General features: G+C 49.5%; 1 protein-coding gene across 1 annotated transcript; it reads left to right on the top strand.

The window, feature by feature from the left end:
- Window positions 1-13,333: 13,333 nt before the first annotated feature.
- FAM43B (family with sequence similarity 43 member B) lies at window positions 13,334-15,984 on the top strand. Its single transcript, XM_036115601.2, has one exon. It carries the CDS (start codon window positions 13,880-13,882, stop codon window positions 14,861-14,863), a length of 984 nt encoding a protein of 327 aa, XP_035971494.1. The 5' UTR covers window positions 13,334-13,879; the 3' UTR covers window positions 14,864-15,984.
- The last annotated feature ends 364 nt before the right edge of the window (window positions 15,985-16,348 follow it).

Below are 16,348 nucleotides of genomic sequence, written 5' to 3'. Positions count from 1 at the left end.
CATGGCAAAAAGGAATTCGAGTTAAGGCTGCAGATAGAATTAAGACTGGCATGGGCACCTGGGTGGCTCAGTTGGTTAAGCGGCTGCCTTCAGCTCAGGTCATGACCCCGGAGTCCTGGGATCAAGTCCCACATTGGGCTCCTGGCTCAGCAGGGAGCTTGCTTCTCCCTCTGACCCTCTCCCCTCTCATGCTGTTTCTCTCTTTCTCTCTCTCTCTCTGTCAAATAAATAAATAAAATCTTAAAAAAAAAAAAAAAAGAATTAAGACTGGCCATCAGTTGACCATGAAATGGAGAGATTATCCTGTATTATCCAGACAGGCCAAATGTGATCCCAAGGGGTCTTTATAAGTGGAAGAGGAAGACAGAAAAGAGGCAACCAGAAAAATGGTCGGATGAGACTCAGCCCAACATTGCTGATGGTGGAAGGGGCAAGAATGTGGGTGGCCCCTAGAAGCTAGACAAGGCAGGGAAACGGAGTCCTCCCCTAGAGCCTCCCAACGGCTTGGTGTTAGCCCAGTGAGACCCATTTCAGATTTCAGACCTCTAGAACTGTGAGAGAATAAATTTGTGTTTTCAGCCCTGTGGTAATCTGTAAGAACAGCAGTGGGAAACGAAACTGGGGATATGCCAGGAAGTCACGGCATCTGAGCTGAGTGAGGAGCGAAATGAGCTATGAGCAGGGTATAAAGGTAGTAAGATCAATGAATGAGAGGACCAGGTAGGGTCCAAGAATTGCTGGAGATGGTGCACTAGAAGGTAAAATCTTGCCCTATGGGATGATTTGAATTGACATTATGATGGGATTGCAGCTTTTGATAATGGCAAGGTCAAGGGTATGATAATGGGAATGAGTGCTAAGACAGGGCAGAAGACAGGATCCTCAGAGGAGGACATGGGGGCCGAAATGGTGAGGGATTATGTTTGTGGATAGAGCAGAGAACAATGAGCCAGGACTTAACATCTTTAGGGAAGAAGGCCCCTGGGGCTGATAAATGGCCACAGCATGGGGGTGGCGTGGTCCAGTGACTTGGGAGATTTTAGGGGGGAGAAAGGGATTTTGATTTGTGAGCAGCAACGGGAAGCAGCAAGGACATGTACGCCACTGCAGGTCCAGTGGTTTGAGTGGTGTGGGGCGGGACTCACCCATTGCAAGGGCTCCAAGAAAACACTGTATGGGAGTGCCATTGCTTAACCCCTGTTGACCTATCATTTGTAACTATCCTCTAAAATGCCTCCCAAGGGTCCAAGTTCCCAGCACACATAACCTGATATAGTCCCTCTCAGCTGGAGCAGGACTGGTCCTGTGTGACTAATAGAACATGGCAGAGAAACACTGTGACTTTAGAGACTAATCATAAAGGGCTTTGCAGCTTCCGTGTTGGCCTCTTGGCTCATTCTCTCTGGGGAAAAGTCAGCCACCAGGCCACCAGAACACGCAAGCAGTCCCATGAAGAGAAACTAAGCCCTCGGCCAACAGCAGTGCCATCTTGCCAGGTACAAGGGTGAGCCATGTCGGAGCGGACCCTCCAGCCCCAGTCGACCCTTCAGATGATGGCAGCCCCAGCCAGCATCGGACAGATCTCAAGAGAGATCCTGAGGACTGGCCAGTGGAGCTTCTCCCAAATTCCTGGCCCACAGAAACCCTGAGAGGTAATCAAATAATTATTGTTGTTGTAAGCCACTGAGTTTTGGAGGGATTTGTTACATACATAACTAATAAACCTGTGCGCTTTTTTTTTAAGATTTTATTTATTTATTTGAGAGAGAGAGAGAGTGCGCGTGAGCAGGGGGAGGGGCAGAGGGAGAGGGAAAAGCAGGCTCCCTGCTGAGTGGGGAGCCCAATGAGGGACTCGATTCCAGGACCCTGAGATCATGACCTGAGCCGAAGACAGACGCTTAACCGACAGAGCCACCCAGGCGCCCCCAACCTGTGCTTTTTTAATAGTCTCTCCTCTGGCAACACCTCTAAGTTTCAAATGAAATGACTTCCTCAGACAGGTGGCCCCTGACCCCCTTTCAGAGCACTCCATCCTTCTCACCACATAATTAAATAATGATTTGTGTGTAATAGTTCATTTAATGTACCTTCCTATGACACATATCCCTCTCTCAAACAAGACCATGAGCTCCAGAGACGGACCATGCATGCCTTCCAGGCCTCCAGACCTGTGTCTGCCACATAACAAGCGTTCAGAAATCATTTGTTGAATGGCTGGCGGAGTGAATGAAGACTGGCCATATTTGATTAGGTTAGGGGGTCCAGTGGACAGAGTCCCGTTGAGATCAGTTTCGGGACAAAATGGAGCCACATCCCCTCCTCTGGCCTTGTCTTTGATCCCACCTGCTCTGGATCAGGGCCTGGTGGGCCGCAGATGTCTCCTCTTGTCTGCATTCCTGAGACCCAGCTGTATGCAAACACTGGCCTTTGTTTAGACTGCTCTGTTTGGTGTGCAAACATGATTTTGCTTTGAACGGGACTATAATTTGATGGGTGCGCCAGGAGCTTATCTTGTGAATGCAGATGGCTGAAAATAACATTTCATCCATCACCCTTGTTCATCTCCTACATTCATACCACTCGGTACTCGGGCATCGGATTGTAGAACAACGCTATTCTGAAGGCTCCTTGACATTTAAAATCCTCCAGAATTAATAGGAATTTTTGTCATATTCCTCTTTGTCTTTGTTTCTTTTTTTAAAATTATTTATTTATTTATTTAGAGAGCACAAGCGGGGGGAGGGGAAGAGGGAGTGAGAGAATCTCCGGCAGACTCCACACTGAGCTCAGAGCCTGACTCGGAGCTCAGTCTCTTGACCCTGAGATCATGACCTGAGACAAAATCAAGAGTCAGAGACCTAACTGACTGAGCCACCCATGCACCCCTTTTTTTCCCTTTATTTCTGAATCACAAATCCACATGTGCAGTTTTTCCAAAGGTTAAGAGCATGCCAAAAGATTTTGGTTATTGCTCCGCCAGCTGCGTAGGCTTAGGGACGTTATCTATCCTCTTTGAGCTTCAGTCCCCTCATCTGTAAAATGGGGATTATAACAGTTCCTGCCTTGCAAAAGTGATTGTGAGGATCGGCTTGGTGAAGGAAAAGGTTTTGCATAATGCCTGGCACAGAGTTAGCTTTCAGTAAATATGGGTTTATTATTATTACAAAAGAAAAGAGCCAAATGACTTAGAAATGAATACAGCTTCAAATACAGCTTCAAACAGGGGCACCTGGGTGGCGCAGTTGGTTAAGCATCTGCCTCTTAGTTTCAGCTCAGGTCCTGATCTCAGGGTTGTGAGATCAAGCCCCATGTCGGGCTCTGCACTCATTGTGGAGTCGGCTTGAGATTCTCTCTCTCCCTCTGCCCCTCCCACTCATGGTCTCTCTCACTCTCAAATAAATAAATAAATCTTTATAAAAAATACAGCTTCGAACAAATCTGTAGAATTTTGGATGTTCATGAGCATTCTAGAACAAACATAGATTCTTCTTTAAAACAAATGGACACACAAAGGTATACCAGTTTAAGACCAAAAGACACACACACACACCTAGAACTGAGATGCCTCCACGCGATAGAGCATAGCTCATTTCTATTCACCATTTACATAATCACTTACAACCACCTGGATTATTAAGAAAACTGTACTTTAAGAGCTTTGAAAACCTTGCCAAAATCTCTCTACATGAAATGGTTCCCAGCCTTCAAGAGAAACATTGCACCAATTACTATCTACCTTTTTCAGAGAGGAAAGGCAAGCCGCCCAAGGTCACAAAATGAGTCATTGTCGGAAGTGAGTTTTGTGTGTGTGCGTTTTTTAATTAAAGTGTATGTGCTGTCCTTTAAGAATAACTTACTGACCTGCCGTCAGTTAGGGATTTGCTGAAAGCTGCTTCTCTCGTAGTTGAGGACAACCACTGAGTCAGCTCACAGGAGCACATCTCATTCTCATCTCATGTCCAACAAATGTCTTTTCAGAACCTCCTAGGTTCCAGATGCTGTCGGGGGCAATGTGGAGTTCAGCAGCATAAAGATGGAAGCATTCCCTGCGCTCGGAGTGCTCAGAGTCTTAGGGGTGGAGGGAATCAGGCGTTATATAAATGATTACACGAATAATGACACGATGACAATTCTGATAAATGCTTTAAGGGAGCTGTGAGGGGCAGAACCAAGGGAAGGCAGGAGAGCTTAGGGGACTGTTTCCCTAGCGGTGACCCTTAGGCATTGGTTGGAAAGATGAATAGGCTAGAAGAGGACACGAGATGAAGAGGAGGGATGGGGATGAGCAGGAACAACCTGTGGAGAGGACGTGACAGTGCTGGGGAGGTGGAGGGACTGGAAGGAGCTCCGCATAGCTGAGGCCAAGAGAGGGTCTCCTGGGGAAAGCTGGGGGTGGGTAGCAATCACACAGAGCTTTGGGGGGACCACTGACAGATTAGGGATTGTCCTCGTTATCTTCTGCTAAAAACAAATCCTCCCAAAGCTTAGCGATTTACAACCCCAGTAAGCATTTATTATGTCCCGGTTTGTGTGGGTTGGGAATTTGGGAGCGGGCAAGCCGCGTGGTCTGGTGCAGGGTCTCTCACGAGGTTGCAGCCCAGATGTCAGCTGGGGCCAGAGTCATCTGAAGGTCTGACTGGGGCGGCAGGGTCACTTCCAAAGTGGCTCCCTCACATGCGTGGTGAACTGATGCCAGCCGTTGGCCTCAGTTCCTCCCCACGTGGACTTCTCCAGAGGGCTGCTCGAGTGTCCTCGTGACCCAGCAGCTGGTTTCCACCACAGACAGTGACCCACAATGTCCTTGCCTCAGAAACCATACCATGGGGCGCCTGGGTGGCTCAGTCATTAAGCATCTGCCTTCAGCTCATGTCATGATCCCAGGGTCCTGGGATCGAGCCCCGCATCAGGCTCCCTGCTCGGCAGGAAGCCTGCTTCTCCCTCTCCCACTCCCCCTGCTTGTGTTCCCTCTGTCGCTGTGTCTCTCTGTCAAATAAATAAATAAATAAATCTTTTTAAAAAACAATAAAATAATGGTCCATCTGAAACTACTGAGGAGAGACTTCTGGTAGACCTGGAAAACTGAAGTAAACTCCCCCTCCCTTCCCCAAGCCTCACCAACATGACAATGAAAGAACAAAAGTGGCATCAACTGACAAGGAAAAAGAGAGAAGTGATGACAGCAGCTGAGAGGTGTTAACATTCTGGAAGACGGAAGGCACACGGGCAAGGGGTAGCAAGCTCAGTAGGGTGGGAACAACAGAAACCTCACAAGAGTCATGCTGGGGAGCCTGGAACCGGGGTATTCCAAACACCAGACATCGCTGGTGATGAGGGTGCAGGGGGAAAGTAAAAACAGAGGGCCGGGTGAAAGCCTGCAGTGAGAGCCCCAGATGCCATCCCCTTTCCTGAGAAGCGCACGCATTCCCACCCCACGCCCTTAGCCGGGCGACTGGAGCTTTCCTCTGGAGGGACTGCCCCCAGGGCCTCTGGACTGAGGTGAGGGATTCACTGGCAGCCTGCATGGTGATCAGGAGGCAGGAGGCCCTGTCTCCACTCCTCCCCCAGAATGCTGGCAGCCCAGTTTATACACCCCCTCTCCCATGTGCAGGCGGGTCTAGAAGTTCTCTCTGGGGCCAGTGGCCAGCCCAAAAGAAAAGACCTACAGCCCTCAATATTGTGAAGGTTGTTCAAGAAAAAACCAGAGCTGGACTGTTAAAGGGGTAAAAACAGATTTTATTCAGAAATGATTGCAATAGGGGAAAAGTAGACCTCAGTACAGAACTGGACTCCATTCCCAATATCGCAAGAACAAGTGGGGGTTTATAGCCAAGGAGTAGGGTAGAATCAGTGGGTGGAAAATTATTAAGAGGATACATCAGGGGTGAAGGGTTATTCTCGCTAAACCGACTCCACAGGATTCTTGCTGAAGGTGATCAGATCTCACCTGGATGATGGTGGGGGACGAGGATTTGGATCAGATATTGAGGGTGACCAGATACGGAGGGCAGGGCCTTACTTTATCAACAAAATGACTTATCAAGGTTCTTGCTAAAACCAAGCAATGCAGGACTGGGGCCATAGCAAAAGGGTGCAGAAGAGTCTGACTCAAGTTCTGTCAAGGAGAGCCTTTGTCGGGCTTGCCTTATAAGATCGATGGCTGAGTTTGTCATCAGATACTGAGGCCCATGCACAACAAGTCCTGTTCATCGCTCTCCACTCCCCAGACATAAAGAGTTTCCAATCTGCGTTTGTGCCTCTCAGACACAGGAAACAAGGATTCCCAGACATTAGAGGAAAGCTGTCCACACGAGATTCAGAGATTTATATCTCTAAAAATTAATTATAAAAAAATGAAAAACGGGAAAAAGGAACCCAGGGAGCAGAGCAATGCCTGAAATTAAAGAAGGCTTTTTAAAACAACGATAATTATAATTCCAAGGTTATTTTTGTCTATATATACAATCAATGTAAAGCCATATTGAAATGATATAGTAATGATGCAATGTTTATAAAACATAACTCTTATTTGCTCTTATTTTAATCAGGATACCAAATTGAATAAAAATCACAACAGTCTCCAGAAATAATAACAATAACAATAATAATAATAAATAAAATTTTAAAAATAAAAACAACTGGGACTCCTGGGTGGCTCAGTCAGTTAAGCGTCTGCCTTCAGCTCAGGTCATGATCCCAGGGTCCTGGGATCGAGTCCCACACCAGGCTCCTTGCTCAGCAGGGAGCCTGATTCTCCCTCTGTCTGCTACTCCCCCTGCTTGAGCTCTCTTTGTCTCTCTCTCTCTCTCTGAAAAATAAATAAATAAAATCTTTTTAAAAAAATAATAAAAATTAAAATTAAAAATTAAAACAACTATAATTAGAAAACCCTAAAGATTCCACAAAACTTTTAGAACAAGTTCAGCAAAGTTACAAGATACAAAATCAACACACAAAAATCTGTTGCATTTCTATACACTAACAATGAACGATCTGAAAAGGAAATTAAGAAAACAATTTCATTTACAACAGCATCAAAAAGAATAAAATACTTAGTAATAAACTTCACCAAGAAGGGGAAAGATTTGTACACTAAAACCTATAAAATGTTGCTGAAAGAAATTAAAGAAGACACAAATAAATAGCAATGTTCATGGACTGGAAGACTTCATATTGTTACAATGTGTCCATCCTACCCAAAGAAATTTACAGATTCAATGCAATCCCTATCAAAATCCCAATGGCACTTTTTGCAGAAATAAAAATATCCATCCTGAAATTCACATAGAATCTCAAGGGATCCTGGATAACTATAACCATCTTGAAAAAAGAAGAACAAAGTTGGAGGTCTCACACTTTCTGTCTTCAAAACTTATCACAAAACCATAGTAATCAAAACAGTACAGTACCAACACAAATACTGACATAAACCAATGGAATAGAATGGAAAGCCCAGAAATAAATGCTTGCATGTATGGTCAAATGATTTTTGACAAGGGTGCCAAGATCACTCATTGAGAAAAGGACGGTCTTTTCAACAAATGGTGCAGGAAAAACTGGATATCCTTATACAAAAAAAATTATGTTGGATCCTTACCTCACACCATATGCCAAAATTAACTCAAAATGGATCAAAGACCTAAAAGTAAGGCTTAAACTATAAAACTCTTAGAAGAAAACATAGGGAGAAAACTTCATGACATTGAATTTGGCAATGAGTTCTTGGATAGGACACCAAAATCACAGGCAACAAGGGTAAAAATAGATAAAATGAACTACAGCAAAATTTAAAACTTCTGTGCATTAAAGGACACAATCAACAGAATAAAAAGACAACCTAAGGAACAGAGAAAATATTTGCCAGTCATAAGGGGTTAATACCCAGAATATATAAAGAGCTCCTACAATTAAACAATTTTAAAATGGGCAAAGTACTTGAAAAGATATTTCCCCAAAGAAGATACACAAATAGCCAACAGGCATATGAAAAAAATGCTCAACAGCACTAATTAGGGATATGCAAATCAAAATAATAATGTGATACCACCTCACAGCCATCAGGATGGTTACTATATATTTTTAAAGTAATAATAATAAGAAAAATAGCAAGTGGTGAGGAGATGAAGAAACTAAAACCCTTGTGTGGTATAAAATGGTGCAGCTGCTATGGAAGACAGTATGGCAGTTCTTCAAAATATTACAAAATATAATTACTCTATGATCTAGCAATTCCATTTCTGGATATAGATCCAAATGAATTGAAAGCAGGGCCTTGAAGATTCTGTTACACCCACGTTCATAGCAGCATTATTCACAATAGCCAAAAGGTGGAAGCAACCCAAATGTCCATCAACAGATGAGCAGGTAAACAGAATATGGTATATCTATACAATGGAATATTATTCAGCCTTTAAAAGGAGGAAAATTTTGGCACCTGCTACAACACAGATGAACCCTGAGGACATTATGCAAAGTAAATAAGCCAGTCACAAAGAGACAAATACTGCATGATTCACTTATATGGAATCATAGAGGCAGAAAGCAGAATGGTGGTTGCCAGCGGCTAGGACAGGGAGAAATGGGGAGTTGTTGTTTAACGGGTATAGCATTTCGGTTTTACAAGATGAAAAAGTTCTGGAGATTGGATGCACAACAACGTGAATATGATTCACAATGCTGAACTTACACTTAAGAATGGTTAAGATAGGGGGGCGCCTGGGTGGCTTAGTCGGTTAAGTGTTGGACTCTTGATTTCAGCTTAGGTCATGATCTCAGGGTCGTGAGGTCGAGTCCCGCATCCGGCCCCACACTCAGCTTGGCATCTGCTTGGAGATTCCCTCTGCTCCTTCACCCACACACTTTCTCTTAATAAATAAAAATCTTAAAAAAAATAAGAAAGAATTGGTTAAGATGGTACATTTTATGTTATGTGTATTTTACCACAATTAAAAAATTTTTTAAAAATTTAAAAGCAACTATAATTACCATTCTTTGAGACATGAACAAGAATGGGATGCTCTAAAAAAGAATGTAAAATTGCTCTTTTAGAAGTGAAAAGATATGAAAAAAAAAAATCTAATGGAAAGGTTGGAAGATAAAGTTGAGGTAATTTCCCAGAAAACAAAACAAACATTTTTAAAAATGGAAAATTGGAAAGAACATTTTGAAAAATGAGAAGACCAGTCCAAGAGGTCCAACATCTGACTAAAATAGGTCTGCAAAGAAAAAAACAAAACCAGAAAACAGAATGGAGGGTATTAACACAAAGAAATGTCCCTCAAATTGATTTCCAGATTAAAAGACTCACCAAGTGCCCAGAGTCAAGGCACATCACTATGAAACTTTAGACCTCTGCAAGACCCTTTAAACTTTCAGAGAGAAAAATCAGGTCACACGCACAGGATCAGGTATCAGAATGTCATTTGACGTTTCAACAGCAAGTGGATCGTGTTCTCAAAATTCCTAGGGAAATTTATTTCCAATCTAAAATTCTACACCCAGGGGCGCCTGGGTGGCTCAGTTGGTTAAGCGACTGCCTTCGGCTCAGGTCATGATCCTGGAGTCCCGGGATCGAGTCCCGCATCGGGCTCCCTGCTCGCCAGGGAGTCTGCTTCTCCCTCTGACCCTCCCCCCTCTCATGCTCTCTGTCTCTCATTCTCTCTCTCTCTCAAATAAATAAATAAAATCTTTAAAAAAAATAAAAAAATAAAAAATAAAATAAAATAAAATTCTACACCCAGCCAAACTCTCTATCAAAGCCACTGGAAACGAGAAATGCCAAAACAAGGAAAGAGACCCAGGTGGGTGGGGGGGAGCAGAAGCAAGGGATCCATTAAACCAGATCCAACCCAGGAAACAGGCAAAAGAAACTCCCCAGGATGGTAGCAGAGCTAAGTAGAGCTAAGTCTATAGAGTCACCAGAGCAGATTGGAGGCCGGAGAGGATGCCTCCAGGAGGGATGTCTCTGAGAAACACCTAGAACTGAAAGACCACCTGGTGCATTCAACCAGGTTGGACAGTGGGGGGCTGAATTAGTTAATAGGTACAGTACATAAGGAAGTTTTTTTTTTAAAATAATGCAATTACCTGTTTCTGGAAAAGCGAAACAGTTGTCCAATAAGGTAAATGGAATCATAACACACTTCAAGGCTCAGCTTTGAATGTTTGCAAGATCATAATAATTAAGCACTGAACACTGAACAATGACAACAAAATGTTTGGACTAATACTGGGAGGAAGGGGGGAGGAAAAATGTGTGTGATGGGGTAGATCAAAAGGCATCAAATCTTCATCTTCCGCAGGAGGTGGGCAATAGATAAAGTTTTAAAAACTAGAAAGTGAATTAGATGTGTTATTTAAAAACATGGAGGTCGGGGCGCCTGGGTGGCTCAGTTGGTTAAGCAACTGCCTTCGGCTCAGGTCATGATCCCGGAGTCCTGGGATCAAGTCCCACATCGGGCTCCCGGCTCAGCGGGGAGCCTGCTTCTCCCTCTGACCCTCTCCCCTCTCATGCTGTTTCTCTGTCTCTCTCTCTCTTTCTCTCAAATAAATAAATAAAATCTTTAAAAAAATAAAAATAAAAATAAAAAAATAAAAACACGGAGGCCAACGACAATAGTGCCATCTCAAATGTGTAAAAGAGTGGTTGTGTTTAGAAGTAAGAATTGAGACTGGGGAAGGTAGAGCAGGAGACGGATCTCCTTTCACGTATAAGCCTACTATTAGGCAGCTATTGGACTTTTAAAAATAATACAAGTATCAAAAAAATTAAAATAAAAATAATACAAGTATCAATATGATAGAAATAAAAATGAGTGGAAAAAGGACAAAAAAAAAAAAAAATCCAACTGCACACCAGTCCGTAAAGCAATGATGGCTGATGCAAAGTTGGGAGCTCTTACCAAGGACCTGAGTGAGGGGAATGTGAATAGAAAGGACAGTGGCGCTCTGGGTGCAACTGAGCCCTCTAAAGGACCAAAGTTGGCAGAAGTGCAGAAGGTCTGAGACCAAGCCTGGGGGTGTAAGGAGGAGCTCCCCCAAGCGAGGTGTGGTCCGGGGGTGGGGGGAGGTGGGAATCCCTGCCCCAATGAGGCTAAGTGAGTTGTGAACAAGATAACAAAAGGGCTCACAATGTCAAATGCTACTTTGAGGTCCAGGGGACTTAACATAAAAGCAGACTATTGCACACTGATCTCACAGAGCCCCGGGTGATCCTCCAGAGAGGATTTCCCAAAGGCAATGGGAACAGAAGCCATGCTACCAGGACTAGGTGAGCAAGCTTAGGGAGGCACTCAAGGCTGCACACTTACCTGCAGCTCCTTGATCTCTCCTTCTCTGGAAGGCAGGAGGCTCAGCGACCAGATAAAAGGCATGCAATCCTGGGGACCTACTTATACAAAAAAATTGTTGTTTATCTGAAATTCAAATTTAACTCTGTGAGTCCTGCATCCTTGTATGTGAACCGAGCAACCTCAACAGGCTTGGAGGTATCTCAGTTTTGCACGATGATACTTCGCTGCTGGCCACTCCCACCAGCACCCTCCCAAGAGGGGGATACAAGGCACCCTCACCCAAGGCAGCGAGGTCCAGAGGGTGGACTCAGGAGACCCCAAGGCAGGAAATAGCAGGATTTCTCAGTGAGCTACCTTTCAGTCAAAACCATCTCAAGTCTTTTCTATAAAGGGAGTTGGTTGAGTTAATGTCTCCGTTGGCCCAAGAGGCAAATCTAGCCCCACGAAAAGCACTCAAATGAAGCCTCATTGTGCCTTCAGAGCCTGTTCTCTTGTGGGGAAATGAGGCCACATCTACAGGGTGGGAACAGCGGGAGGCTTCCATGTCCTTCTTGGGTGATTGTTGATCACAAGCACGTATTACTTTTATAATCACTAAAAAGCAATGACATTTCCATATTGAAAATAAAATGAGGCCACAGTAGACTAGATCATCTGTGAGGCCCCCTCCAAAGCTAAGATTCTGCAATTCTAAGTAATTGCTTGTTCTTTATTTGCATGTCATTTTAGGAGCATTCAGTGATGCAGCCTAGTTGCGGTGGGGTTTGTTTTGTTTCGTTTTGGGGGGATGTTTGGGAGGTTTTTTTGTTTGGTTGGTTGGGTTTTTTTTTTTTTTTACTTTTATTCCCCCAAGGACTCTGAACCCAGCCACTCACTACTGGTGCCTGCTGACCCTGAATGTTGAACACACAGTCTTCCCACTGCCCCCACTCCCAGAGGTCACTTGTCTTGCCTGGCCGGGCCCAAGCCTCTGAGCTCATTCCTGACCTGGAAGACTCCCCAGATGACCTGTTCTGAAGCCAAGGAAAGAGCCTGGATGTTGGCTGTGTGAGAGCCCAAGGTCGTGAGACTCCTGGGCCCCATCAGAGCCGACCTGGGATTCTACAGAACCTGTGGCTTAACAAATCCTGAAAGGGGGAGATGCATCCCCCACCCCTAGGGACAACTGTCTCTTTCCGAGTACTCCAGTCCCCCTCCCCAGTTAAAGCCCCCACTGATGGGTCGCAGGGGAAGATGGAAAATGCCCATCTAGATGCAGCATTCGTGGACTCCTAGAAGGGTGAGGGCCTGCTTCTGGGTCAGCCAAACCTGAGCAGAGCACTAAGTCCCACCTCCTGCTAGCCCTTTGACCTTGGGCAAGTCACTTAACTGAGCCTGGGCTGTTCTGAGGATTAAAGGAGAAAATGAATGCAAAACCCCAGGGCTTTCGGGAGCAGGACTGGCATTCACAAACAGGAGTCTTATCTATTTAATCCTCAGAGGGCCCAGAGGCAGCCCTTTGGCCACAGGGAGCTTGTTAGATGCAATTCCCGCAGACCCAGGACTGCTCAGGAACGTTCCCCCACCCTGAAAAAGTACCCTCCTGCTTCGGGCCAGGCGAGGGGCTCTATCAGGCGCCGGAGCAGTGACTGCTCTCCTAGATCAGGCGCAGCGGCCTGGCCCATGACCTTGGAAGAACCGAGGAGAAAGCTTCACCAAGCGACAGTACTTTTCCACTGCACAGCTCGGCCACCTCAGCTGGCTTTCTGCTGTGCAGACAAGAGGCCAAGTGCGCCTGGCCAGCCCCATCAGGAACCCACCCAAAAGCGCTCTCAGAGATGGGGGTAGGGACATGCAGTGACTGACAGGCAGCAGGAATCCTGGAGAGAGGAGGGGGATCCCGAATGCGCCAAGGGGAGCGTGGAGACCACCAGGGGGGTCAGGAAAATGTGCATTTAGCAAAGCCCTCCGGTACATTTCAAAAGATTCCTACTCCTTAACTGCCCCTCCATCCCCACCCCTCCAATAAGAATGATTAATCCCGTTCCACCGCGCCTGTGCCGGGTCCCGGGCGAAGAGCAGCGCTAGCCGGCGCGGGGGAGGAGAGAGAGGAGGGCGAGGGGAGGGGACAAGAGAGCTAGCGGTCCCGCCCGGTGATGTAGGCAGCCCGGGGAGGTGGAGCCGCGACGCCTGAAGGAGTCCCCACCGCAGTCGCGCTCTCGGTCTACCCCTCCGAGCGGCCAGCCGCCAACCCCAGCTCCGGCGACCTCCCTGCCGCCGCAATTTGGGCGGCGGGGACTGCGGGATCCCCCCCCACCAGTTCGGGCCCGGGGGGCCCCTCCACCACGCCCAGCCCCCCTCCCCTCCTCGCTTCCCGGACGGCTGGAGCTACTCCCGGGGGAAGCTGTTCCCGGACGCTCGGCCGCCGCCCCGGCATCTCGGCTGCCAGCCCGGCCGGGCACCGGGCATCTCCGGGCACCGACTGGCTCCGGCGCCGCCCAGCTGCTCGCGACCCCCGGGCCGCGGGCTTCTGCTCGCCCTCCCCTCCCCCGGCCGCCGGCCAGGACGCCCGTGAGCTCCCGGTGCCCCCAGCCCCTTTGGCCGCCGCCGCGATGCTGCCCTGGAGACGCAACAAATTCGTGCTGGTGGAGGACGAGGCCAAGTGCAAGGCGAAGAGCCTGAGTCCGGGACTCGCCTACACGTCGCTACTCTCTAGCTTCCTGCGCTCCTGCCCGGACCTGCTGCCCGACTGGCCGCTGGAGCGTCTGGGCCGCGTGTTCCGCAGCCGGCGCCAGAAAGTGGAGCTCAACAAGGAGGACCCGACCTACACCGTGTGGTACCTGGGCAACGCCGTCACCCTGCACGCCAAGGGCGACGGCTGCACCGACGACGCCGTGGGCAAGATCTGGGCGCGCTGCGGGCCGGGCGGGGGCACCAAGATGAAGCTGACGCTGGGGCCGCACGGCATCCGCATGCAGCCGTGCGAGCGCGGCGCCTCGGGGGGCTCGGGGAGCTCGGGGGGCTCGGGGGGCCGCCGGCCGGCGCACGCCTACCTGCTGCCGCGCATCACCTACTGCACCGCGGACGGGCGCCACCCGCGCGTCTTCGCCTGGGTCTACCGCCACCAGGCGCGCCACAAGGCCGTGGTGCTGCGCTGCCACGCCGTGCTGCTGGCGCGGGCGCACAAGGCGCGCGCCCTGGCCCGCCTGCTCCGCCAGACCGCGCTGGCGGCCTTCAGCGACTTCAAGCGCCTGCAGCGCCAGAGCGACGCTCGCCACGTGCGCCAGCAGCACCTCCGCGCCGGGGGCGCCGCCGCCTCGGTGCCCCGCGCCCCGCTGCGCCGGCTGCTCAACGCCAAGTGCGCCTACCGGCCGCCGCCCGCCGAGCGCGGCCGTGGGGCGCCGCGCCTCAGCAGCATCCAGGAGGAGGACGAGGAGGAGGACGCAGACGCGGAGGAGCGCGAGCGGCCCGAGGTGCTCAGCCTGGCCCGGGAGCTGAGGACGTGCAGCCTGCGGGGCGCCCCGGCGCAGCCGCCGCCCGCGCAGCCCCGCCGCTGGAAGGCCGGCCCCAGGGAGCGGGCGGGCCAGGCGCGCTGAGAGCGCGGCGTGGGGGGGCGCGGGGGGAGGGGCGCGGGACTCGCGGCCCCAGCCCCCGGCCGGCCTGACTTCCAGCCTCCAACCCTGGCCCTGCCCGCTTCGGCTCCCCTCCGGTCCCCCGGCCCTTGCCTCCCTCGTGGTCTCTGTTGTTGTCTGCCCCGCGTCTCGTCCTGGCTCAGGGTGACGCCTGATACGCCCTTGATTATTGGGGGACAAAGGGGAGGAGAGCAGCAGAAGTATTCGATGTTCACCTCTCCCCCACATCCGGAGTTGCTGAGCGCCCTCCATCGTGGAATTGCTCGTAAGCTTTACAACAGGTCTTTGCCCATAGACCACCCTCTCCCTCCCAAAACAACCCCTCCAAAGAAGGGGGAAGAAGTTTCCAGAAATCCAGGAGGGTGGCCTTGGACGTTGGCCAGGTGGAAGCCGTGGTCCTGCCCTTGGCCAGTCAAGCCTTCCTCCCTGGGATGGGACCAGTTCTGGGCAGGCATTCTTGCAGAGAAAGAATAGTGGCCCGGGAGACCTGAGGCCAGGTCCAAGGTGGGAAGTGAGTCGGCTGCCATACACACAAGGAAGGATTCTCAGGCCCTGTGCCTGGCCTCTCTACCCCTTGGAGGATTTCTGGACTTCACTGCTCCATCTCTGGAGAAGACTGGGCTGGTCCTACCAACCCAAACAACAGGTTAGAGCAGGTAACAGCCCTCTGCTCCGGGCAGCTGCCCAAGAGTATGCCCTGGCACCTGGCACCCCCACAAGACTCCACCCACCCCACATCTCTGCAGACAGATGTGTGGGGTTCCCCACTAGGTGCCTCCAACTAGGACCAAGATGGGGTCTCCAAAGGAGGTAAGGAGAACCTTTGGCAGGTGCTTGAGGACACTGACCACCCAGAAAAGTGGACACAGGAGGGATGCCCCCCCTCCCACCCCCTGAGTCGGGGCTTGTCAGAGCAGGAGGGTCCCGACAGCAGTTGGGTTCTCATAGCCGGCTGAGGAAGGGGAGTGTGTTCACCCAGCAGAGGGAGTGGGCCCCTGCCCAGGTGTCTCAACAAGGCCACAAAAAGCCCAAAGATCTATGTGTCACCAACTGATCGTTGTAAATAAAGTGGACCTGCTTTTTCATCCTTGTCTCCACTCCTGTGTTTTGTTTGATGCCAGGCCCGCTGGGGACAAAAACACTATCAGAACCCTAAGGGACAGGAGAAGACCCTACCTAGGAAGGGGCCCCCTGTAGCGGCCAGAGCCAACCGGCAGGATTGGCGGGGAGGGGCTACTGCCAGGAAGCTGTTCCCTTAATGTCAGGGAAGGAGATGGTAGCAGGTGTGACATCCCATGCGCCAAGCCTTGGGGGAGTGTCAGCTGTCTGTCTCGGCCTCCCAGAATGTCTGTCTGCCTGGGCACTCGAGGCAAGTGTCTCTGGGACATTTGGCAGGGAGGGGGCCCCGGGGCTGGGGACTTCTCATCAGGCCGCCTCTTTGGGAAGATG

The sequence above is a fragment of the Halichoerus grypus genome, chromosome 5, assembly GCF_964656455.1.
Source record: "Halichoerus grypus chromosome 5, mHalGry1.hap1.1, whole genome shotgun sequence".
Taxonomy (NCBI): Eukaryota; Metazoa; Chordata; class Mammalia; order Carnivora; family Phocidae; genus Halichoerus; species Halichoerus grypus.
Note: the sequence above shows the minus strand (reverse complement) of the source record. Positions and strands in the feature narration are given on the sequence as shown.